Source organism: Somniosus microcephalus, chromosome 6 (assembly GCF_052327205.1).
Source record: "Somniosus microcephalus isolate GS21.2 chromosome 6, FLI_Smic_1.0, whole genome shotgun sequence".
NCBI classification, from domain to species: domain Eukaryota; kingdom Metazoa; phylum Chordata; class Chondrichthyes; order Squaliformes; family Somniosidae; genus Somniosus; species Somniosus microcephalus.
The window spans coordinates 115,686-140,542 of record NC_140992.1 but is presented as its reverse complement, the minus strand read 5'-3'; the positions used below and the strand labels follow the sequence as shown (position 1 = coordinate 140,542).

General features: G+C 45.8%; 1 protein-coding gene across 7 annotated transcripts in view; it reads right to left on the bottom strand.

Annotated features, from left to right (window-relative positions):
* Positions 1-2,715: 2,715 nt before the first annotated feature.
* The window catches only part of LOC147115359 (leucine-rich repeat-containing protein 31-like), a 109,248-nt gene continuing 87,106 nt past the window's right edge, over positions 2,716-24,857 (bottom strand). For 5 of the 7 annotated variants that reach the window (XM_085989609.1, XM_085989613.1, XM_085989612.1 and 2 more), the window contains 2 exons: positions 22,464-22,631; positions 2,716-4,295 (listed from right to left, as the gene is read on the bottom strand). In XM_085989609.1, coding sequence (XP_085845735.1) covers positions 3,976-4,295; positions 22,464-22,631 — 488 coding nt within the window. In that variant the 3' untranslated portion in view covers positions 2,716-3,975. The remainder of the gene's footprint in view (positions 4,296-22,463; positions 22,632-24,857) is intronic. The other 2 variants (XM_085989611.1, XM_085989614.1) reach the window with 1 other exon arrangement.

Sequence of the window (24,857 nt, the reverse complement as noted above, 5' to 3'; positions counted from 1 at the left end):
GTCTCCCGCACTTCCCTTTCTTCCCGCGCTCGCCCTTCTTCTCCGCTGCGGCTTCAAAAATGGCATCTCCCGCGCTCTCCCTTCTTCTCCGCGGCTCAAATGGCGTCTCCCATGCTTCCTTTTTTCCCCCGCGGACGCTGCTCAGCCCTAGAGCCCTGGCTGCGCTCTGCGCATTTTCCTGTGCACCTCTCGTTGCCGCCGCTCGGTCCTGAACCCCAGCTGTGCTTTACCCTCTCTCTCTTTTTGTTTTCCGTCGACGCCGCTCAGTCTTCAACCCCCGGCTGCACCCTGTGCGCTTTACCCTCTCTCTTACCCCGTCGACGCTGCTCGGCCTTTTCTGTGCCGTCGGTCAGCTCCAGCCGCCGCTGTCCGGGAAGGGTCTGCGCTGTACCTGTTGCCAGCCTGTTGCTGGATCGTCGTGGCTGGAGAACCAAGCCCAGCTCTCAACAGCCTCCCCTGCGATGCTCACTCTCTGCCGGATGACTGGGCGGTTGCTCGTGGTCGACGCCTATGCTTCTGGCCTCGACTTTCTTCCACTGTCCTCCAGGAGCGAATCCTTGGGAGGAAATGCAGAGTTGCAGGTAGGTTCGAATCGACCTCGTCGCCACTATTAAATCCGTGAATCCTAAGGTATGGTGTTCTTCAATAAATAGACGGAGACTGCAGATCAACAATCAACAGGGGTTTACTGGATGAGGGTAGTCTAAAAACTAACAGTATAGATGCCTGCTCAGGGCTTATATACAGGTGTGGTCACTGCCGGTACTACAGTATACAGGAGCTGTAAAAGTAGTTCTCTCTTAAAGGTACATACACTACAGTACCCTTTAGTTTATATTGTTTCTCCTCGTTCTTCCGACCAAAATGTATCACTTTCTGGAGCCATTTCTACCCCTTGGTATTGGCGTAGCCACAAGACAACCCGCAGCTGCAACGGATGAAGCAGCCCTTTGCTTCGCATGGTGTAAGCAGTGACAGGATCAGACAAAGTCAACATGGATTTACAAAAGGAATTTTTTGAGGATGTAACTGTTAAAATAGATAAGGGAGAACCAGTGGATGTGGTGTATTTGGACTTTCAGAAGGCTTTCGATAAGGTCCCACATAAGAGATTAGCGTGCAAAATTAAGGCACATGGGATTGGGGGCAAGGTATTGACTTGGATAGAGAACTGGTTGGTGGACAGAAAGCAAAGAGTTGGAATAAACGGGTCGTTTTCCGAGTGGCAGGCAGTGACTAGTGGGGTACCGCAAGGATCGGTCCTAGGACCCCCAGCTGTTCACAATATATATTAATGATCTGGACGAGGGAATTGGATGTAATATCTCCAAATTTGCAGACGACACAAAGCTGGGTGAGAGGGTAAGCTGTGAGGAGGATGTCGTGAAACTCCAGTATGGTTTGGACAGGTTGGGTGATTGGGCAGAAACATGGCAAATGCACTATAATGTGGATAAATGTGAGGTTATCCACTTTGGTGGCAAAAACAGGAAGGCAGATTATTATTTGAATGGCAATAGATTGAGAGAAGGGGAAGTGCAAAGAGACCTGGGTGTTCTTGTGCACCAGTCGCTGAAAGTAAGCATGCAGGTGCAGCAGGCGGTTAAGGCGGCAAATGGTATGTTGGCCTTCGTAACAAGAGGGTTCGAGTACAGGAACAAGGATGTCTTGCTACAGTTGTACAGGGCTTTGGTGAGACCGCACCTTGAGTATTGTGTGCAGTTTTGGTCACCTTACCTGAGGAAGGACATTCTTGCCATGGAGGGAGTGCAGCGAAGATTCACCAGGCTGATACCTGGGATGGCAAGAATGACGTATGAGGAGAGATTGTGTTGATTGGGCTTATACTCACTGGAGTTTAGAAGATTGAGAGGGGATCCCATCGAAACCTATAAAATTCTGTCAGGTCTGGACAGACTAGATGCAGGAAGGATGTTTCTGATGGCCGGGGAGTCCAGAACCAGGGGTCATAGTCTAAGGATAAGGGTTAAGCCATTTAGAACTGAAATGAGGAGGAATTTCTTCACCCAGAGAGTGGTGAACCTATGGAATTCTCTGCCAGAGAGGGGGGTGGAGGCCAGTTCATTAAATATATTCAAGAAAGAGTTGGATATATTTCTTGAGGCTAAAGGGATCAAGGGATATGGGGAGAAGGCAGGGACAGGGTACTGAAATTGGATGATCAGCCAAATGGCCTACTCCTGCTCCTATCTTCTATGTTTCTATGTTAGGTGACAGAACAACACCATATGACTACCAACATCAGTGCTTCTGTTGCTGCAGGACAGGAGAGAGAATTGTTTAAATGTTGCCCAACCAACACATCACGAATGGAGATGCAGCGTGAGTGTGAGGCCTGCAGGTGAAGGTGGGCGTGAGTTGTAGTGTCCCTGGGCTGCATCATCAGCACCACTGGTGTTCAGTGAGAGATCACATTCTGGATGGCTCTCCCTACATTTACATTAATTCAATCATATAAATGACAACACAGGAGGCCATTCAGCCCATTGTGCCTCTGCCATTGTTAGCCCTTCAACTGGAGTCCTTTAATCTCATTTCTGGAGAGCTTGCACCAGCAAAGGCATGATGGGCCAAATGGCCTCCTTCTATGCAATGAGTTTGATCAATGCTCTCCAGTCCAATGGTTTTCCAACTTCTCTCTGTGGAAATCATTTCCCCAACTTACATTGACCCACTTAAATATAGGGCCATCACTACAGAAAACATTTTTATTGCTAGACAGTAACAGACATAACATACTAGTGTCTCGACAAATACAGAAAGACACAGAAATCAGATGACTTTTGGAACCCCAGTATTCCCTCCAGCATTCAGACCCAGTTTCAAAAGCTGGTCTCAAGTGCTTCCAGCTCAGGCACAGCACGATTTAAACCACATTTAGCCAATCTTTTCATCCCGTACAGTCATCCCTCACCTCAGTGCAACAGTCCGGCCACCGTGCAGCCCTGCCCCCTGCAGCAACAAGCAAGTCTCTATTTAGCTTTGTGTTTGCCTCAAGTTAGCCAAGACCCTATAACTGACAGCCACGGGAAACACTAGTGTTAAGCTCATGAGTCCAGGGCAGGTGTGTCACTGGATACTGATACACCTTCAGATATCGCGATAAAAAGATAGATCTGGACTTTTGTATTAATCTGCACCAAGCCTGTGGGACTGGCTGGAACACATCATCTCATTGAAACAAATCTGGTATTGTAATTGGGAAGATGTAAAACATGGACAGGAACTAGAAATGAAAACAGAAAATGTTGAAAATAAACAGGCAGTTAATCTTCAGGGTGCAGGCACTTCAACAGAATCAGCAATAAACACGTAAAAGGTTAACAAAAATCAATATCCTGCAGGTTCTGGGAATCTGAATGGTGCGAATTCTCAGATCAGTGTCTGGAGACAACGACAAGCTGAGAGTTGGGTCCTTTGTAAACCGATCTGTTCCCTCCACAGAGACCGACTAAGCCACTCAGTGCGTCCACTATTTTCTGTGTTGTACCAGAAATGTTCACCCTTTTTTTTTTTTGGATACAAAGTGGTCAAATGTCGACTGGGGTCAGTCAGTGCACCAGAACCGGAGCTGGGTGGGAGTGAAAGGTGGGCTGGAGTCAGTGTACAGGAACCGGAGTGAAAGGTGGGCTGGAGTCAGTGTACAGGAACCGGAGTGAAAGGTGGGCTGGAGTCAGTGTACAGGAACCGGAGTGAAAGGTGGACTGGAGTCAGTGTACAGGAACCGGAGTGAAAGGTGGGCTGGAGTCAGTGTACAGGAACCGGAGTGAAAGGTGGGCTGGAGTCAGGGTACAGGAACCAGAGCTGGGCAGGTGTGAAAGGTGGACTGAGGTTGGAATGCTTTGAATGATGACTCTGCCGATTTTAAAGGATATTAAAATGAACCTGCGATTTGTGTACATTCTGAAATAAGTCCCTTATCTTTGAACCTCCATTTCAGCATGTGACAAGAGACTAATACGCAAAATGGATATTCCTCTTATTGTCCTTGTTGAAAGTGTCCAGGAGCTCTCGTTGTGAAGCACTGAAGAGCCAGTGATGCATCCCTAATTCTGTGAGTGAGGGAAGTCTAGCCAGGCTGTCCAGAAGAACGGTAATCCATGGGCCGCACTCTCGGCAAGTCAAAGGTCGCAGGCCAATGTCTAACTCAGAGAGCTCCTTCAGGCCATTTATTTTCTGGAAAAATATTGCCCAAGATTGGTCATCAGTGATATTGTTGTACGTTAATTCCAGCTTCTCGAGGCTTGCTAAGACTCCAGCACATGAGAGAGACGCTGGAAAGAAAGCAGAGATTGTGATGAGTTCGGAAGCTAGTGAGAGTTACAAATGTATTATTCTTCCTGCACACCAACAGGTGATGGACAGGACAACATATCCCATTCCTCCCCTCCTTTAAGCAGATGCTATAGTCTCTGCAACATGAATGCAGCTTAGATCAGCAAATGAACAAAGCAAAGCAATGAGTCCCCGATTCCCCACTGTGTTACACCGATACTGGTCATGGCCCTTGTGGAATTAGTACTCCATTGCAGCTGATGGAAGCCTCCACTTCCGAGGCTGCAAAAAGGTTCTTTCGAGCCTCAAGGTGGGGAAATGCAAGTAGAGGTTTATCAGGTAGAATATCAGAAGTGCTATCCAATTAGTTCCACTCCCCTGCCCTTTCATAAGAAATAGAAGCAGGAGGTGGTCATTTGGCCCTTCGAGCCTGCTCCGCCATTCAATAAGATCATGGCTGATCTTCGACCTCAACTCCACTTTCCTGCACTATCCCCATATCCCTTTATTCCCTTAATATACAAAAATCTATCGATCTGTCTTGAATATACTCAACGACCGAGTCTTCACAGCCCTCTGGGGTAGAGAATTCCAAAGATTCACCACCCTCTGAGTGAAGAAATTTCTCATCTCAGTCATAAAGGGCGGATTCCTTATTCTGAGACTGTGACCCCTGGTTCTAGACTCCCCAGCCAGGGGAAACATCCTCCCTTCATCTACCCTGTCAAGCCCTGTAAGAATTTTGTATGTTTCAATGAGATCACCTCTCATTCTTCTAAATTCTAGAGAATATAGGTCTAGTCTACTCAACACCTCCTCATAGAACAATCACCCCATCCCAGGAATCAGTCTGGTGAACCTTCGTTGCACTCCCTCTATGGCAAGTATATCCTTCCTTAGGTAGGGAGACCAAAACTGTACACAATACTCCAGGTCTGGTCTCACCAGGGCCCTATATAATTGCAGTAAGACGTCTTTACTGTTATACTCAAATCCTCTTGTAATAAAGGTCAACATACCATTTGCTTTCCTAATTGCTTGCTGTACCTGCATGTTAACTTTCAGTGATTCGTGTACAAGGACACCCAGGTTCCTCTGAACACTAACATTTCCCAATCTACCACCATTTCAAAAATACTCTGCTTTTCTATTTTTCCTACCAAAGTGGATAGCTTCACATTTCTCCACATTATATTCCATTTGCCATGTTCTTGCCCACTCACTTAGCCTGTCTATATTCCCTTAAAGCCTCTTTGCATCCTCCTCACTACTTACATTCCCACCCAGCTTTGTATCATCAGCAAACTTGGATATATTACCTTTGGCCCCGGAGCAGCAGCAGTGCGGACCTGTGTGGGAAGCGGCGGCGGCATTTAAAGCGACCCCAAGGTGGCAGAGGAGCAGGTTGGTTTACCAATCTCCAATCTCAGCTCCGAGAGCGGGAGAGAGAAGTAAAAAGTAATCGAACTGTGATGTCACCAGAAAGCAGGTAAGTGATTGGTTGGCGAGTATTTCTCTCTCCTTTTTTACAAGCTTAATTTTTGTGTTTTATAGTTTCTAGGGTCTCTGTGGTGTAGTGGGGACAGTTGGTAAACGAGGGCCATTGAGTATATCATTTAATTGGTGGTATTGATTTGAATTAATTTAAATTGAATTAATTTAAGGGCAAGTCATGGCAGAACAGCCTGGCCACGTGGTATACACCTCCTGCACTATGTGGGAACTCAGGGACACTTTTAGTGTCCCTGACAACTATGTGTGCGGGAAATGTATCCAACTGCAGCTACTGGCAGACCACATTGTGGTGCTGGAGCTGCGATTGGATTCATACTGGAGCATTCGCGAGGCTGAGGACGTCGTGGATAGCATGTTTAACCAGTTGGTCACACCGCAGGTAAAGGTTACAAAGGCAGAAAGGCAATGGGTGACCGCCAGGCAGAGTAATAGGTGCAGGCAGGTAGTGCAGGAGTCACCTGGGGTCATCCCCCTCTCAAACAGATATACCGCTTTGAATACTGTTTGGGGGGGGGGGGGTGGCTTATCAGGAGAAGGCAGCAGCAGCCAACTTCCTGGCACCAGGGGTGGTTCTGCTGCACAGGACGGGAGGAAACAGAGGGGTAGAGCTATAGTAATAGAGGATTCTATTGTAAGGGGAATAGATAAGCGTTTCTGCGGCCGCAAACAAGACTCCAGGATGGTGTGTTGCCTCCCTGGTGCAAGGGTCAAGGATGTCTCAGAGCGGCTGCAGAACATTTTGGAAGGGGAGAGTGAACAGTCAGTTGTCGTGGTGCATATAGGTACCAACGATATAGGTAAAAACTCGGATGAGGTCCTAAAAGCTGAATATAGGGAGTTAGGAGGTAAATTAAAAAATAGGACCTCAAAGGTAGTAATCTCAGGATTGCTACCAGTGCCACGTGCTAGTCAGAGTAGAAATAGAAGGATATTTCAGCTGAATACGTGGCTAGAGGAATGGTAATTCCTGGGACATTGGAACCGGTTCTGGGGGAGGTGGGACCAGTTTAAACCGGATGGTTTGCACCTGGGCAGGGCCGGGACCGATGTCCTAGGGGGAGTGTTGCTAGTGCTCTGGGGGAGGGTTTACACTAAAATGGCAGGGGGTTGGGAACCTGAGCAGGGAGACAGAGGAAAGGGAAACAAGGATAAAAGCAAAAGATAGGAAGGAGAAAGTGGCAGTCAAAGAAATCAACGGTTTAAATCAAACATGGCCACAGTAAATAATAATTCAAAGAGGTCTAAGAGCGTTAAAAAAACAAGCCAGAAGGCCTCGTGTCTTAAGGCGAGGAGCATCCGTAATAAGGTGGATGAATTAGCTGCGCAAATAGAGGTAAATGAATATGATTTAATTGGGTTTACGGAAACATGGCTCCAGGGTGGCCAAGGCTGGGAACTTAACATCCAGGGGTATTCAATATTCAGGAAAGATAGGCAAAAAGGAAGGGGAGGTGGGGTAGCATTGCTGGTTAAAGAAGGGATTAACACAATTGTAAGGAAGGTTATTAGCTCTGATGATGTGGAATCTGTATGGGTAGAACTGAGAAATACCAAGGGGCAGAAAACATTAGTGGGAGTGGTATATAGACCTCCAAACAGTAATGCAGAGGTGGGGGATGGCATTAAAAGGGAAATTAGAGAAGCGTGCAATAAGGGCACAGCAGTCATCTTGGGTGACTTTAATCTACATATAGATTGGGCTAACCAAATTAGTAACAATACTGTGGAGGAGGAATTCCTGGAGTGTATACGGGATGGTTTCCTGGACCAATATGTCAAGGAACCAACCAGAGATCAGGCCATCTTAGACTGGGTGTTATGTAACGAGAAAGGATTAAATAGCAATCTTGTTGTACGAGGCCCCTTGGGTTGGAGCGATCATAATATGATAGAATTATTCATTAAGATGGAGAATGAAGTAGTTGACTCAAGAGACTAGGGTCCTGAATTTAAATAAAGGAAACTACGATGGTCTGAGGCGTGAGTTGGGTAGGATTGATTGGGGAATGTCACTCAAAGGGTTGACGGTGGATAGGCAATGGCAAACATTCAAAGACTGCATGGATGAACTGCAGCATTTGTTCATCCCAGTTTGGCATAAAAATAAAACAAAAAAGGTGACTCAACCGTGGCTAACAAGGGAAATTAGGGATAGCATAAGATCCAAGGAGAGGACATATAAATTGGCCAGAAAAAGCAGTAAACCTGAGAATTGGGAGCAGTTTAGGATTCAACAAAGGAGGACAAAGGGATTAACTAAGAAGGGGAAAATTGAATATGAGAGTAAGCTTGCAGGGAACATAAAAACTGACTGTAAAAGCTTTTATAGATATGTGAAGAGAAAAAGATTGGTGAAGTCAAGCGTAGGTCCCTTGCAGTCAGAATCAGGGGAATTTATAATGGGGAACAAAGAAATGGCTGACCAATTAAATACATATTTTGGTTCTGTCTTCAGAAAGGAGGACACAAATAACCTCCCAGAGATGTCAGGGATCATAGGATCTGATGAAAGGGAGGAACTGAAAGAAATCAGTATTTGTAGGGAAATGGTGTTAGGGAAATTGATGGGATTGAAGGTGGATAAATCCCCAGGGCCTGATAATCTACATCCTAGGGTACTTAAGGAAGTGGCCCTAGAAATAGTAGATGCATTGCTGATCATCTTCCAACATTTGATAGAATCTGGAACAGTACCCATGGATTGGAGGGTAGCTAATGTTACCCCACTATTCAAAAAAGGTGGTAGAGAGAAAATGGGGAATTACAGACCGGTAAGCCTGACATTGGGAGTGGGGAAAATGCTAGAGTCCATTGTAAAAGATGTAATAGCAGAGCACTTGGAAAACAGCGACAGGATTGGACAAAGTCAACATGGATTTACAAAAGGTAAATCGTGCTTGACTAATCTACTGGAATTTTTTGAGGATGCAACTGGTAAAATAGATAAGGGAGAACCTGTGGATGTGGTGTATTTGGACTTTCAGAAGGCTTTCGATAAGGTCCGCATAAGAGATTAGTGTGTAAAGTTAAGGCACGTGGGATTGGGGGCAAGGTATTGACTTGGATAGAGAACTGGTTGGCAGACAGAAAGCAAAGAGTTGGAATAAACGGGTCTTTTTCCGAATGGCAGGCAGTGACTAGTGGGGTACCGCAGGGATCGGTCCTTGGACCCCAGCTATTCACAATATATATTAATGATCTAGACAAGGGAACTAGATGTAATATCTCCAAATTTGCAGACGACACAAAGCTGGGTGGGCGTGTGTGCTATGAAGAGGATGCCAAGAAACTCCAGGATGATTTGGACAGGTTGGGTGATTGGGCAAAAGCATGCCAGATGCAATATAACATGGATAAATGTGAGGTTATCCACTTTGGTGGCAAAAACAGGAAGGCAGATTATCTGAATGGCAATAGATTGGGAGAAGGAGAAGTGCAATGAGACCTGGGTGTCCTTGTGCACCAGTCGCTGAAGGTAAGCATGCAGGTGCAGCAGGTGGTTAAGGCGGCGAATGGTATGTTGGTCTTCGTAGCGAGGGGGTTTGAGTACAAGAACATGAATGTCTTGCTGCAGTTGTACAGGGCCTTGGTGAGACCACATCTTGAGTATTGTGTGCAGTATTGGTCACCTTATCTGAGGAAGGATGTTCTTGCCATGGAAGGAGTGCAGCGAAGATTCACCAGGCTGATACCTGGGATGGCAGGAATGACGCATGAGGAGAGATTGGGAAGATTGGGCTTGTACTCGCTGGAGTTTAGAAGAATGAGAGGGGATCTCATTGAAACTTATAAAATTCTGACAGGATTGGACAGACTAGATGCAGGAAGGATGTTCCCGATGGTCGGGGAGTCCAGAACCAGGGGTCACAGTCGAAGGATAGGGGGTAGGCCATTTAGGACAGAAGTGAAGAGGAATTTCTTCACCCAGAGAGTGGTGAACCTGTGGAAGTCTCTACCACAGAAGGCAGCAGAAGCCAATTCATTAAATATATTCAAGAAGGAGTTGGATATATTTCTTAAGGCTAAAGGGATCCAGGGGTATGGGGAGAAAGCAGGGACCGGGTACTGAAATTGGATGATCAGCCATGATCGCATTTAATGGCGGAGCAGGCTCAAAAGGGACAAATGGCCTACTCCTGCTCCTATCTAATATGTTTCTATGTTTCATCCAAATTATTGATATAGATTGTGAGTAGCTGAGGCCCAAGCACTGATCCTTGCGGTAGCCCACTTGTTGTGCGAGGCCCCTTGAGTCGGAGCGATCATAATATGATCGAATACGTCATGAAGATGGAGAGTGAAGTAGTTGACTCAGAGACTAGGGTCCTGAATTTAAATAAAGGAAACTACGATGGTATGATTTGGGTAGGATTGATTGGGGAATGTAACTCAAAGGGTTGACGGTGGATAGGCAATGGCAAACATTCAAAGATCGCATGGATGAACTACAGAATTTGTTCATCCCAGTTTGGCATAAAAATAAAACAAAAAAGGTGACTCAACCATGGCTAACAAGGGAAATTAGGTATAGCATAAGATCCAAGGATTAGACATCTAAATTGGCCAGAAAAAGCAGTAAACTTGAGGATTGGGAGCAGTTTAGGATTCAACAAAGGAGGACAAAGGGATTAATTAAGAGGGGGAAAATAGAGTATGAGAGTAAGCTTGCAGGGAACATAAAAACGGACTATAAAAGCTTCTATAGATATGTGAAGAGAAAAAGATTGGTGAAGTCATGCGTAGGTCCCTTGCAGTCAGAATCAGGGGAATTTATAATGGGGAACAAAGAAATGGCAACCAATTAAATACATACTTTGGTTCTGGCTTCACAAAGGAGGACACAAATAACGTCCCACAGATGTCGGGAACATAGGGTCTAATGAAACATAGAAGAAAGGAGCAGGAGTAGGCCATTCGTCCCCTCGAGCCTGCTCCGCCATTCAATGCGATCATGGCTGATCATCCAAATTCAGTACCTGGTCCCTGCTTTCTCCCCATACCTCTTGATCCCTTTAGCCTTAAGAAATATATCCAACTCCTTCTTGAATATATTTAATGAATTGGCCTCTACTGCCTTCTGTGGTAGAGAATTCCACAGGTTCACCACTCTCTGGGTGAAGAAATTCCTCCTCATTTCTGTCCTAAATGGCCTACCCCTTATCCTTAGACTGTGACCCCTGGTTCTGGACACCCCGACCATCGGGAACATCCTTCCTGCAACTAGTCTGTCCAGTCCTGTCAGAATTTTATAAGTTTCAATGAGATCACCTCTCATTCTTCTAAACTCCAGCGAGTACAGGCCCAATCGACCCAATCTCTCCTCATACGTCATTCCTGCCATTCCAGGTATCAGCCTGGTGAATCTTCGCTGCACTCCTTCCATGGCAAGAACATCCTTCCTCAGATAAGGCGACCAAAACTGCACACAATACTCCAGATGTGGTCTCACCAAGGCCCTGTATAACTGCAGCAAGACATCCTTGTTCCTGTACTCAAACCCCCTCGCTACGAAGACCAACATACCATTTGCCTTCTTAACCGCCTGCTGCACCTGCATGCTTACCTTCAGCGACTGGTGCACAAGGACACCCAGGTCTCGATGCACTTCCCCTTCTTCCAATCTATTGCCATTCAGATAATAATCTGCCTTCCTGTTTTTGCCACCAAAGTGGATAACCTCACATTTATCCACGTTATTGCATCTGCTATGCTTTTGCCCAATCACCCAACCTGTCCAAATCATCCTGGAGTTTCTCGGCATCCTCCTCACAGCACACACGCCCACCCAGCTTTGTGTCGTCTGCAAATTTGGAGATATTACATCTAGTTCCCTTGTCTAGATCATTAATACATATTGTGAATAGCTGGGGTCCAAGGACCGATCCCTGCGGTACCCCACTAGTCACTGCCTGCCACTCGGAAAAAGAGCCGTTTATTCCAACTCGGCTTTCTATCTGCCAACCAGTTCTCTATGCAAGTCAATACCTTGCCCCCAATCCCATGTGCTTTAACTTTATATGCTAATCTCTTATGCGGGACCTTATCGAAAGCCTTCTGAAAGTCCAAATACACCACATCCACTGGTTCCCCCTTATCTATTTTACCAGTTACATCCTCAAAAAATTCCAGTAGATTAGTCAAGCATGATTTACCTTTTCTAAATCCATGTTGACTTTGTCCGATCCTGTCACTGTTTTCCAAGTGCTCTGCTATTACACCTTTTATAATGGACTCTAGCATTTTCCCCACTACCGATGTCTAGCTTACCGGTCTGTAATTCCCTGTTATCTCTCTACCACCTTTTTTGAACAGTGGGGTACATTAGCTACCTGCCAATCCATGGGTACTGTTGATTAGCCATGATCTCATTGAATGGCGGAGCAGGCTCGAGGGGCCGAATGGCCTACTCCTGCTCCTATCTTCTATGTTTCTATGTTTTATAGCCTGCCAACCTGAAAATGATCTGTTTATTCCTACTCTGTTTTCTGTCCATTAACCAATGCTCAATCCATACTAGTATATTACCCCCAATCCCATGTGTTAAATCCGTGGTTCAGTGGATAAAGAATTACATGGATGCTGTACATAAACAAACAACAGGTCTTTACTGGAGGAGGGTCATCTCTAGACTGGAGTACAGAGGCATGCGCACAGCTTATATACCGGTGTGGTTACTGCCGGTACTACAGTATACAGGAGCTGTAAAAAGTAGTTGTGACTTAAAGCACATACACTACAATTCCTCCCTTTTTAGATTAATACCCCCTTAATATTCAATTAACAAAAAGTTCATTTTCCGGAGGTTCTTGTTCTTGGTGCAGAGGTGATTCTGACCCCTTTTCATCGGGTAGTTCATCGGGTTCCACTGCTACTGGGTCTGCAGAAGATGCTATCGGTATGTCGGGTTCATCCCCAGGTACTCGAGACATGGGGTTGACTGTGATGCTAAGATCTGATTGACGTGGCGTCTCACAATGTTCTCCCCGACATCCACTGTGTACATTAATGGCCCCTGCCTTGTACATATCGTTCCAGGTTGCCACTTCTCTGTTCGATAGTCACGGGCCAAGACTGGTTGCCCTACATTGAAGCTCCTTGTCGGCTTCTCGTTGATGCGCTGGAATTGTTTGTCCTCAACATTTCTTCGCACATTTGGTCTGAGCAAATCCAGACGAGATCTCAACCTTCGGTTAAAGAACATCATGGCCGGGGTCTGGTTGGTAACTGCATGTGTCGCGTTTCGGTAGGCTAAGAAATTGTCCATCTTATGCTGTAGTGGAATTTCCTCGTCGCACATGGCCTTTATCGCCTTCTTAAAGGTTTGTACGAACCTCTCAGCAAATCCATTGGTGGCTGGATGATACGGGGCGGATGTGTAATGCCTTACCCCATTCCTTTTCATGAATTTTTTGGAACTCGTCGGACACAAACCGTGGTCCATTATCAGAGCAGATCTGCTCTGGCAAACATGGTCCGTAGGACTGCAATCGTTTTCTCTGTAGTGGTTGAAGACATCTTTATCACCTCAGGCCACTTTGAACGAGCATCCACTGCTATTAAGAACATTGAGTCCATGAATGGACCAGCTAAATCAATGTGCACCCATTGCCATGGAGAGGAGGGCCACTCCCATGGGTGTAGAGGGGCATGTGGTGGTGCATTTTGGACCTTCTGGCATCCTAAGCAGCTCTTAGTTAGGTCTTCGATTTGTTGATCGATTCCTGGTCACCACACATAAGCCCTAGCAAGGCTTTTCATTTTCACTCCCCCCAGATGACCTTCATGTAGCTCCTTTAGCACTCTCTCCCTTAACTTGGGTGGAATCACCACTCTGGATCCACACATCACTGTCCCCTGGCATACTGACAGCTGTTCTCTTCTGGATGAGAATGCTGGCAACAGTGAGTCGCCATGTGTTGGCCATCCCCTCACCGTCAATTCATATACCCGTGACAGCGTCGGATCATTGCGGGTCTCCTTCTCTATATCCGCGTTTGTTATTGGCAAGCGTTCAATTATCGACGAATAAAATATCTCGATAGGGTCCACTGCTGGTGCTTGCTCCACCGTAGGCAGTGGCAGGCGCGATAGCCCATCAGCGTTCCCATGCTGTTTCGTGCCTTTATATTCTATTTCATATTGATTCGCCCCTAGAAACAGGGACCATCTTTGTAACCGCTGTGCAGTCATTACTGGCACGCCCTTCTTAGGATTAAAGATGGAGACAAGTGGTTGGTGGTCAGTCAGCAAGGTGAACTTCTGCCAATGCAGATAATGGTTGAATTTTCTTACTCCCCATACTAGGCTGAGGGCCTCCCTGTCAATCTGGGCGTAGTTGCGCTCGGCTGAGGTTAGTGACCGAGACGCAAAGGCCACTGGCCTCTCCAACCTGTCTGGGAATTTGTGCGACAGGACCGCTCCAATGCCATAGGGTGATGCATCACATGCCAAACGAATTGGTAGTGCTTGGTTGAAATGGGCCAACACCTCTTTTGATGTGATCAATTCTTTACACTTCTGGAAAGCTCGTCTACGTTAGTCATCCCACTTCCATGGTACCCGTTTGCAGTAGGGTGTTCAGCGGGTGTAGTACCGTAGACAAATTTGGTAAGAACTTGTGGTAATAGTTTACCAGCCCGAGGAACGACCTCAGTTGTGACACATTTTCCGGTGCTGGAGCCTTGACGACTGCCTCAATCTTGTCAGGGGACTTATGTAACACCTCTTCATCGATGACGTGGCCGCAATATGAGATCTGTTTCTGGAAAAACTCGCACTTGTGGCGATTAGCTCGTAGCCCATATTCCTTTAATCTGGCGAGCACCTTCTCCAAGTTAGCGAGGTGATCACCGTCATTTTCACCCGTGACCAAGATGTCGTCCAAATAACACTGGGTCCCTGGAATCCCTTGCAGGACCTGATCCATCGCCCTTTGCCAGATAGCCGGAGCCGAGGCTACTCCAAACACCAGCCGGTTGTATTGATAGAGACCTTTATGGGTGTTGATTGTAAGGTAATGTTTCGAAGCTTCTTCTACCTCCATTTGCAAGTACGTCTGGGCTAGATCAATTTTGGTGAAGCATTTAACATAGAGATAGGAACAGGAGTAGGCCATTCGGCCCTTCGAGCCTGCTCCGCCATTCAATGAGATCATGGCTGATCCTCGTCTGAGATCATAGCTGATCTTACCAGTTCAGTACCCCGTCCCCGCCTTTTCTCCGTAACCCTTAATCCCCTTAGCCTTCAGAAATATATCCAATTCTCTCTTGAAAATATTTATTGAATTAGCCTTCACAGCCCTCTGTGGCAGGGAATTCCACAGGCTCACCACTCTGAGTGAAGAAATTCTTCCTCATCTCTGTTTTAAATGATTTGCCCGCTATTTTTAGACTGTGGCCCCTGGTTCTGTGCTCCCTGGCCATTGGAAACATTCTCTCTGAATTCAGCCTGTCCAGGCCTGCCATAATTTTATATGTTTCGATGAGATCCCCTCTCAATCTTCTAAACTCCAGTGAGTACAAGCCCAAACTATTTAATCTCTCTTCGTAGGTCATTCCCGCCATTCCAGGTATCAGCCTGGTGAATCGCCGTTGCACTCTTTCCATGGCAAGAACATCCTTCCGCAGATGGGGCGACCAAAACTGTACACAATACTCCAGATGCGGTCTCACCAGCACCTTGTACAGCTGTAGTAAGGTATCCCTATTCCTATACTCGAACCCCCTTGATATGAAGGCCAACATACCATTTGCCTTCTTAATCGCCTGTTGCACCTGCATGCTCTCCTTCAGTGACTGGTGCACAAGAACACCCAGGTCCCTCTGCACTTCCCCATCTCCCAATCTATTGCCATTTAGATAATCTACCCTCCTGTTTTTACCCCCAAAGTGGATAACCTCGCATTTATCCACAGATAGTGAGGCGAAAATATCCTCAATTCATGGAAGCGGATATTGCACCGTGTGAAGGACTGGGTTCACTGTCACCTTAAAATCCCCACAGATGCAGATCTTCTTTGGTTCCCCAGGCGTATTACTCAACGACCTCTTCATTACAGGGATGATGGGTGTAGCCCACTCGCTCCTGTCCACTTTGGACAGTACTCCTGAACATTCCAACCCTTCCAGCTCTGCTTCAACCGCTGGTCTGATCGCATAAGGCACTGGTCTGGCCTTCAGAAACTTTGGGCTTGCATTATCCTCTATTTTAATTGTTGCTGTTATTCCTTTTAATGTTCCTAGTCCCTCCTGGAACACTTCTTTTGCGTCAGTTAGCATTTTTGACAGTTGTCCAGGTGTGACGTCGTCATCCTTTTTGGCCTCCACCTTCAGTGCCTGTATGGAATGCCAATCTAAATGTATCTTCCGGATCCACTCACGTCCTAGCAGTGGTGGTCCTCCATTTGGCAATACATATATATCCATTTTAGGTATTTCCTGACCTTTATATGTCACTTTCACCCTTATTTTTCCTTTGGGGTAGACTTTTTGCCCCGTATACGTCTTCAAGACAATCTCTGTAGCTTTCAAGGGTATGTGTGAAAATAGCCGCTTGTAGTCTCTTTGATTTATGACTGTTAGAGCTGACCCTGTGTCCAATTCCATTTCCACTTGGACTCCGTCTATCTTGAGTGTAACCCAGATAGTCTGGTGATCCTCTATTTCGGTTACATTATGTAGTTTCAGACAACCCAGCTCCTTGCTTCCGGAGTCTGTGTCACTTTTCTGTTCGTCTGAACCACTGTCCATCACCTGGTGTACCTTTTTGTACTTCTCCTGTGGAGATTTCTTACTGTTGGTTTTCTTCCCAGACCTGCAGACTCTTGCTATGTGTCCTGCTTTCCCACACTGTCTGCACACTTGGTCCTTGAACCAACAATCTTTCTGGTCATGTGTTGTTCTGCCACAGCGATAGCACTTCCCTGTTCCATAGGTCATTTCGTTGGTGCCGTATTCTTGCGGTCTCCATTGTATCTCTGCAGCGCCCCTTGCGGCTGCTTCGTGTGATACTGCCATATTGAAAGCTTTGTCCAGCGTAAGGTCCTTTTCTGATAGAAGCCGTTTCTGGGTTCCTTCACTTTGTAGCCCACACACAAACTTGTCCCTTAACGTGTCTGCTAGTCCCGCTCCAAACTGGCAGTATTTCGATAGCTTGCGCAGTTCCGTTCGGTACTCAGCATTGCTTTCGTCTTTGTGTTGGTTCCTTTTATGGAACTTAAATCGTTCTGCTATCAGCAGCGGTGTGGGGCTTAAGTGGTCCTGTAGGATTTCTACTATGCTTCCAAAATCCTTGTTTACCGGCTTCTCTGGGGTTATTAGATTTCGCAGTAACCCATACGTTTTTGCACCCATGGAATTTAACAGAACCAGTGCTTTATTAGGATCTGGCACTTCATTCGCCCTGCAGTACACCTCAATACGTTCCACATATGTCGCCCAATCTTCGACTTCATTGTCGAACGTAGAGATACTGCCACTCTTCGGCATCCTTGGTTGTGCGTTAACTATCCCCAATGGCGCCTCCCGTGCTTCCCCTTCTTCTCTGCTGGCACAAAATGGCGTCTCCCGCGCTTTCCTTCATTCCCGCGCTCGCCCGTCTTCTCCGCTGCGGCTTCGCAAAATGGCGTCTCCCGCGCTCTTCCTTCTTCTCCGCGGCTCAATGGCGCCTCCCGCGCTCTCCCTGCTTCTCAATGGCGCCTCCCGCGCTCTCCCTGCTTCTCCGCGGCTCAATGGCGTCTCTCCTTGCTTCGCCCCGCGGACCCTGATCAGCCCGTGATCCCTGGCTGTGCTCTGCGCGTTCTTCTCTTGATATTTGTCGACGCCGCTCAGTCTAGAACCCGGCTGTTTCTTACCCTCTCTCCGGTTTGCAGTATTTTCCCTCGACGCCGCTCGGTGATCAATCCCCGGCTGCGCCCTGCTCCCTTCACCCTCTTCTTACCCCGTCGACGCTGCCCGGCTCTCTCTCTCTCTCTGCCGTCGGTCGGCTCCAACTGCCGCTGCTCGGGAAGGGTCTGCTCAGGACCTGTCGTCGGTCTCTTACTGCTCGTTGTGGCTGGGGAACCAAGCCCGGCTCTCCACAGCCTCCCCAGCGAAGTTGGATCTCTGCCTGATTGCTGGGCGGTTGCTCGCAGTCGACGCCCGTGTTCCTGGACTCGATTATTATTTTTTGTTTTTTTTTGTTTAATGTTGCAGGTAGATTCACATCAACACTCGTCGCCACTGTTAGATCCGTGGTTCAGTGGATAAAGAATTACACGGATGCTGTACATAAACAAACAACAGGTCTTTACTGGAGGAGGGTCATCTCTAGACTGGAGTACAGAGGCATGCGCACAGCTTATATACCGGTGTGGTTACTGCCGGTACTACAGTATACAGGAGCTGTAAAAAGTAGTTCTGACTTAAAGCACATACACTACACCATGAGCCCTAATTTTGTTTAATAACCTCTTGTGTGGCACCTTATCAAATGACTTCTGAAAATCCAAATACACCACATCCACTGGTTCCCCTTGATCTATTATGCTAGTTACAATCTCAAAAACCTCTTCACAGATTCGTTGAACACGATTTCCCTTTTATAAATCCGTGTTGACTCTACACAATCCTATTATTATTTTCTAAGCGCTTTGTAACCACGTCCTTAATAATAGATTCCAGCTTTTTCCCTACCACTGATGTCAGGCTAACTGGTCTGTAGTTCCTCGTTTTCTCTCTCCCTCCTTTCTTAAATAGTGGGGTTACATTTGCTACCTTCCAATCCACAGGAACCGTTCTAGAATCTGTGGAATTTGGGAAAATGACAACCAATGCATCCACTATCTCTATAGCCACCTCTTTCAAAACCCTAGGATGTAGACCATCAGGTCCAGGGGATTTACTGGCTTTCAGTCCCATTAATTTCTCCAGTACTATTTGTTTTTACTAAGACTAATTTCTTTCATTTCCTCATTCTCGCTAGACCCTTGGTTCCCCACTATTTCTGGGAAGTTTTTTGCATCTTCTTCTGTGAAGACAAACACAAAGTATTTGTTTAATTTCTCTGCCATTTCCTTATTCCCCATTATATTTTCTCCTGTCTCCACCTGTAAGGGACCCACATTTACTTGTCACTAAACTTTTCCTTTTTACATCCCTATAGAAGCTTTTACAGTCTGTTTTTATGACTCTTGCTAGTTTACTCTCATTCTATTTTCCCTTTCTTTATCCTCTTTTGCTGAATTCTAAAATCCTCCCAATCCTCAGGCTTACTACTCTTTTTGGCAACATTATAAGCCTCTTCCTTTAATCTAATACTATCTTTAACTTCTTGTTAACCACGATTGGACCCCTTTTCCTGTGGGTTTTTGTGCCTGAAAGGAATGTACATTTGTTGTAAATTATGTATTAATTTTTTAAATGCCGTTATTGCTTCTCTACCATCATACCTTTTAATGTAGTTTTCCAATCTACCTTAGCCCCTCATACCTACATAGTTTGCTTTGTTTAGATTCAAGACCCTAGTTTTGGATTTAACTAAATCACTTACAAACTCAATATAAAATTCCATCATATTATGGTCACTCTTCCCTGTGTTGCAAGGAACCAGACTTAGTAGGGATTACTGAGACATGGCTACAGAAAAATCAGGACTGGGAATTAAACATTGCAGTGTATAACATATTTAGAAAAGACAGAGGGGACAAGGGGAGGTGGAGCAGCTGTACTTATTAGGGATAACAATGGCAGTAGAAAAAAGTGACAGCTATCAGCAAGACAGAAATAGAATCCTTGTGGATAGAGATTAAAGATAATAAAGGATTAATCACACTAATAAGGATAGTCTATAGGTCACCTAATAGTGGAAGGGAGGTGGAGGAAGAAATATGCAAATAAATGAGAGAAATTAGTTAAAAAAAATAGAATAATCATCATGGGGGATTTCAACTACCCCAATATTGATTGGACAGAAGAAGTAGGTAAAGGGGATAAGGGAATGGAGTTCCTACAATGTGTACAAGACTCCTTTCTAACCCAATATGTAAAAAGCCCAATGAGGGAGGATTCGCTATTGGATCTAGTAATGGGGAATGATCCAGAGCAGATAAGAGAAGTAAAAGTAGGGGTATATCTAGGCAATAGTGACCATAATATAATACGCTTTAAAATAATATGAGAAGGACATAAGTATGACAAAGACCAGGGTAATAGATTGGAGAAAAGCTGATTTTGGAGGGGCTGAGAATAGAACTTGGGAAAATAAAATGGACAACAATATTGGCAAATAGTGATGTAGAATAGCAATGGGAAACATTTAAAATGGTGTCCAACAGAGTCCGGGAAAAATATATTCTGCTAAAAAAACAAGCTAAACACTAATGAGACACCATGGATGAATAAAGGCATAAGGGAGAAATTGAGGGTAAGGGCAGAGGCATACATTAAGTACACGGACAGCAGGGGAGAGCACAATAAGGGAAAATACAAAGAGATTAGGAGAGACATCAAATAGGAAGGCAAAGAGGAACTATGAAATTAAATATCAAGGAACATAAAACAAAATAGTAAAATATTTTACAAACACATCAATAAAAAAAGGAAGTTGGGATGGGAATAGGGCCACTAAGGGATGGTGAGGATAATACCATAGGCAGTGATAGAGAGAGATGGCAGAAATATTAAATAATTACTTTGCTTCAGTATTTACCAGGGAGATAGAACAGGTGGACATGACATTGGATCATGAGATTAGTAATGAAATAACTGCATTTAAAATAAAAAGGAGGATATATATTAAATAAACAAATCAAACTCAGAGGCAAAACCCCTGGTCCAGATGGATTACATCCGTGCATTTTAAAAGAATCTAGGGAAGAGATAGCAGAGGCATTACTACACATATTTAACAATTAATTAGAAAAAGGTGTAGTGCTAGAGGACTGGCAGATAGCTAACATAATACCTATATTTAAGAAGGAAGGGAGATAGAACATGTCCAGGGAACTATAGACCGGTCAGCTTACCATCGGTGGTCGCAAAAATAACAGAATCCCTAATAAAAGGAGAAAATAGAAGAACATCTAGAAGCCAAAAATATAATGAATAGTCAGCATGGATTTCAAAAGGGAAAATCTTGCTTGATCAAACTCATTGAATTTTTTGAAGAGATAACAGAGAGAGTAGACAAGGATAATGTAGATGTAATTTATCTAGATTTTCAAAAGGCCTTCGATAAGGTACCCCATAATAGACTAACGAATAAGGTCAGAGAATGCGGAGTCAGGGGGCAAGTAGCAGGATGGATAGCTAGCTGGCTTCAAGACAGAAAGCAGAGAGTGGGGTAAAGGGTAGCTATTCACAGTGGCAGAAAGTAGGTAGTGGTGTTCCACAAGGACCAGTGCTGGGACCACTGTTGTTCACAATTTACATTAATGATTTAGACTTTGGAATCAAAAACAGAATTTCTAAATTTGCAGAGGACACCAAATTGGAGGGGATAGTCGATACTGAGGAGGACTGCAACAAATTACAGGAGGACATTAATAAACTTATAGAATGGGCATATAATTGGCAAATGAAATTCAACACAGATAAATGTGAGGTATTACATTTTGGTAGGAAGAATAGGGAGATCACTTATTAGTTGGAGGGTGTGAGTCTGGGTGGGGTAAAGGAACAAAGGGATTTCAGAGTACAAATGCACAAATCACAAAGTTCCAACACAATTCACTAAAAGTTGCGACATAGGTTAACAAGGCCATAAAAAAAGCAAACCAGCCACTAGGGTTTATTTTTAGAGGGATAGAATTGAAAAATAGTGAAGTTATGCTAAACTTGTATTGAACCTTGGTTAGACCACACTTGGAGTACTGCGTACAATTCTGGTCGTCCTATTATAAAAAGGATATAGAGGCACTGGAGAGAGAGTGCAGAGAAGATTTACAAGGATGATACCAGAAATGCAAGGGTATACCTATCAGGAAAGGATGAACAGGCTGGGTCTCTTCGCTTGAAAAAGCTGAGGGGTGACCTAATAGAGATCTTTAAATTATGAAAGGTTTTGATAGAGTAGGTACAGAGTGTTCGAGTGTTTCCACTTGTGGGGAAGAGCAAAACTAGAGGCCATCAATATAAGATAGTCACCAAGAAATCAAATCGGGAATTCAGAAGAAACTTCTTTACCCAGAGAGTGGCGAGACTGTGGAACTCGCTACCACAGGGAGTGGTTGAGGCGAATAGTATAAATGCATTTAAGGGGAGGTTAGATAAGCATATGAGGGAGAAGGGAATAGAGGGTTATGCTGATAGAGAGTTAGATGAGGAAAGACAGGAGAAGGCTTGAGTGGAGCATAAACGCCGGCATAGAAACATAGAAGAAACATAGAAGATAGGAGCAGGAGTAGGACATTCGGCCCCTCGAGCCTGCTCCGCCATTCAATGAGATCATGGCTGATCATCCAAATTCAGTACCCTGTCCCTGCTTTCTCCTCATATCCCTTGATCCCCTTAGCCTTAAGGCATGGACTAGTTGGGCTGAATGGTCTGTTTTTGTGCTGTATATCCTATGCAAACCATCTACCTGCCTTATCTCTTCAATACCCTTACCCAACAAAATTCTATCTATCTCGGTCTGGAACATTTCAATTGATCCAGGGTGAGCAAAGACGTGATTACCGAGAGACGCCAAATCCTGGCCAGTCAGATTGCAGCTACACAGCTTCAGAACACGGAGATTGGTCTTATTTTGCAACATTCGGACGAATATCCCCAGATTTCCACCAAGGCATTTATTCCAGGACAGGTCCAAGGTCTCCAGCTCAGTCAGGTTCGGGATGGTGTCAGCTAGAAGATTTAAGACATTTAATTTGCATCTTCATAAAGTTGCCCAACAACTTAAAAGACAAATAGCAAAATACTGCAGATGCTGGAAATCTGAAATAACAACAGAAAACACTGGAAAAACTCAGCAGGCCAGGCAGCATCCATGGAGAAAGAAAGAGAGTTAACGTTTCAGGTCGAAGACCTTTCGTCAGAACTGGAAAAAAAGCAGGAAATGGAAAGCAAGTTTAGGGGCTGGGAAAAGGGGGTAGGGGATGAAAGAACAAAAGGGAAGGTCAGTGATAGGATAGAAAGCAGGAGAGATTAAGAGACATCAAGAGATATTCAAGGCGAGAGGAGATGGTAATGGGACAGGTTAAGGAATAAAGGATGGCTCTAGATGAAGTGTGAATTGCACAGGCAGAATGAAGAACAGCTGCCATGTGGGAGGGAAGAAAAAAGGCCAAACAAAAAATGTGAATTAAAAAAAATATTTATGTGATAGGAGCCGAGATTATGATCTGAAATTGTTGAACTCTATGTCGAGTCTAGAGGGCTGTAGAGTGCCTAATCGAAAGATGAGGTGCTGTTCCTCGAGATTACGCTGAGCTTCCATGGAACAATGCAAGAGGCCGAGGACGGTGAGGTCCGAGTGGGAATGGAGCAGTGAATTAAAGTGACAGGCCACCGGGAGCTCGAGGTCCCTCTTACGGACTGAACGGAGGTGTTCCGCAAAGCGGTCACCCAATCTGCATTTGGTCTCCCCAATGTAGAGGAGACCACATCGTGAGCAGCGAATACAGTATACTAAATTGCAAGAAGTACAAGTAAATTGCTGTTTCACCTGGAAGGGGTGTTTGGGGCCCTGGACAGTGGGAAGGGGGGAGGTATAAGGGCAGGTGTTACATCTCCTGCGCTTGCACGGGAAGGTGCCAGGCGAAGGGGAAGAGGTGCTGGGGGTGGTAGAGGAGTGGACTAGGGTGTTGCGGAGGGAGCGGTCCCTACGGCATGCTGAAAGGGGAGGTGAGGGGAAGATGCGTTTGGTGGTGGGATCACACTGGAGGTGGCGGAAATGGCGGAGGGTGATCCGTTGAATGTGGAGGCTGGTGGGGTGAAAGGTGAGGACAAGGGGAACTCTATCGTGGTTCCGGGAGGGAGGGGCAGGGGTGAGGGCAGAAGTGCGGGAGATAGAATGGACACAGTTGAGGGCCGTGTCAACCACAGTAGAGGGGAATCCTCGGTTGAGGAAAAAGGAAGGCATGTCGGAAGCACTGGTATGGAAGGTGGCATCGTCTGAGCAGATGCGACGGAGAAAGGAAGAGAGTCTATACAGGAGGCTGGGTGGGAGAAAGTGTAGTCCAGGTAGCTGTGGGTGTCAGTGGGCTTGTAGTGAATGTTCGTCAATAATCTATCCCCAGAGATGGAGGCGGAGAAGTCGAGGAAGGGAAGGGAAGAGTCGGAGATGGACCACGTGAAGAGGGAACGGTGGAAATTGGAAGCAAAGTGAAAGAAATTTTCTAGTTCAGGGTGAGAGCAGGAGACGGCACCGATACAGTCATCAATGTACCGGAAAAAGAGATGAGGGAGGGGACCCGAGTAGGACTGGAACAAAGTGTTCCACATATCCCACGAAAAAGGCATAGCTAGGACCCATGCGGGTACCCATAGCAACACCTTTGATTTGGAGGAAATGAGTGGAGTCAAAGGAGAAGTTGTTCAATGTGAGAACAAGTTCAGCCAGGCGGAGGAGGGTGGTGGTGGATGGGGACTGGTTGGGCTTATGTTCAAGGAAGAAGCGGAGTGCCCTCAGGCCATCTTGGTGGGGGATGGAGGTGTAGAGGGATTGTATGTCCATAGTGAAAAGAAGGTGGTTGGGGCCGGGAAACTGGAAACTGTTAAAGTGATGTTGGGCGTCGGAAGAGTTGCGGATGTAGGTGGGAAGAGACTGGACAAGGGGAGAATAAAAAGAGTCGAGATAGGAAGAGATAAGTTCCGTGGGGCAAGAACAGGCTAAAGCGATGGGTCTACCAGGGCAGTCCTGTTTGTGGATCTTGGGAAGGAGGTAGAAGCGGGCTGTGCAGGGTTGGGGAACTATGAGGTTGGCGGCTGTGGGGGACAAGATCTCCAGAGGAGATGAGGTCAGTGATAGTCTTGGAAATGGTGGCTTGATGTTCGGTAGTGGGGTCATGGTCCAGGTGGAGATAGGAGGTGGTGTCGGAGAGTTGGCGTTCAGCTTCCGCTAGGTAGAGG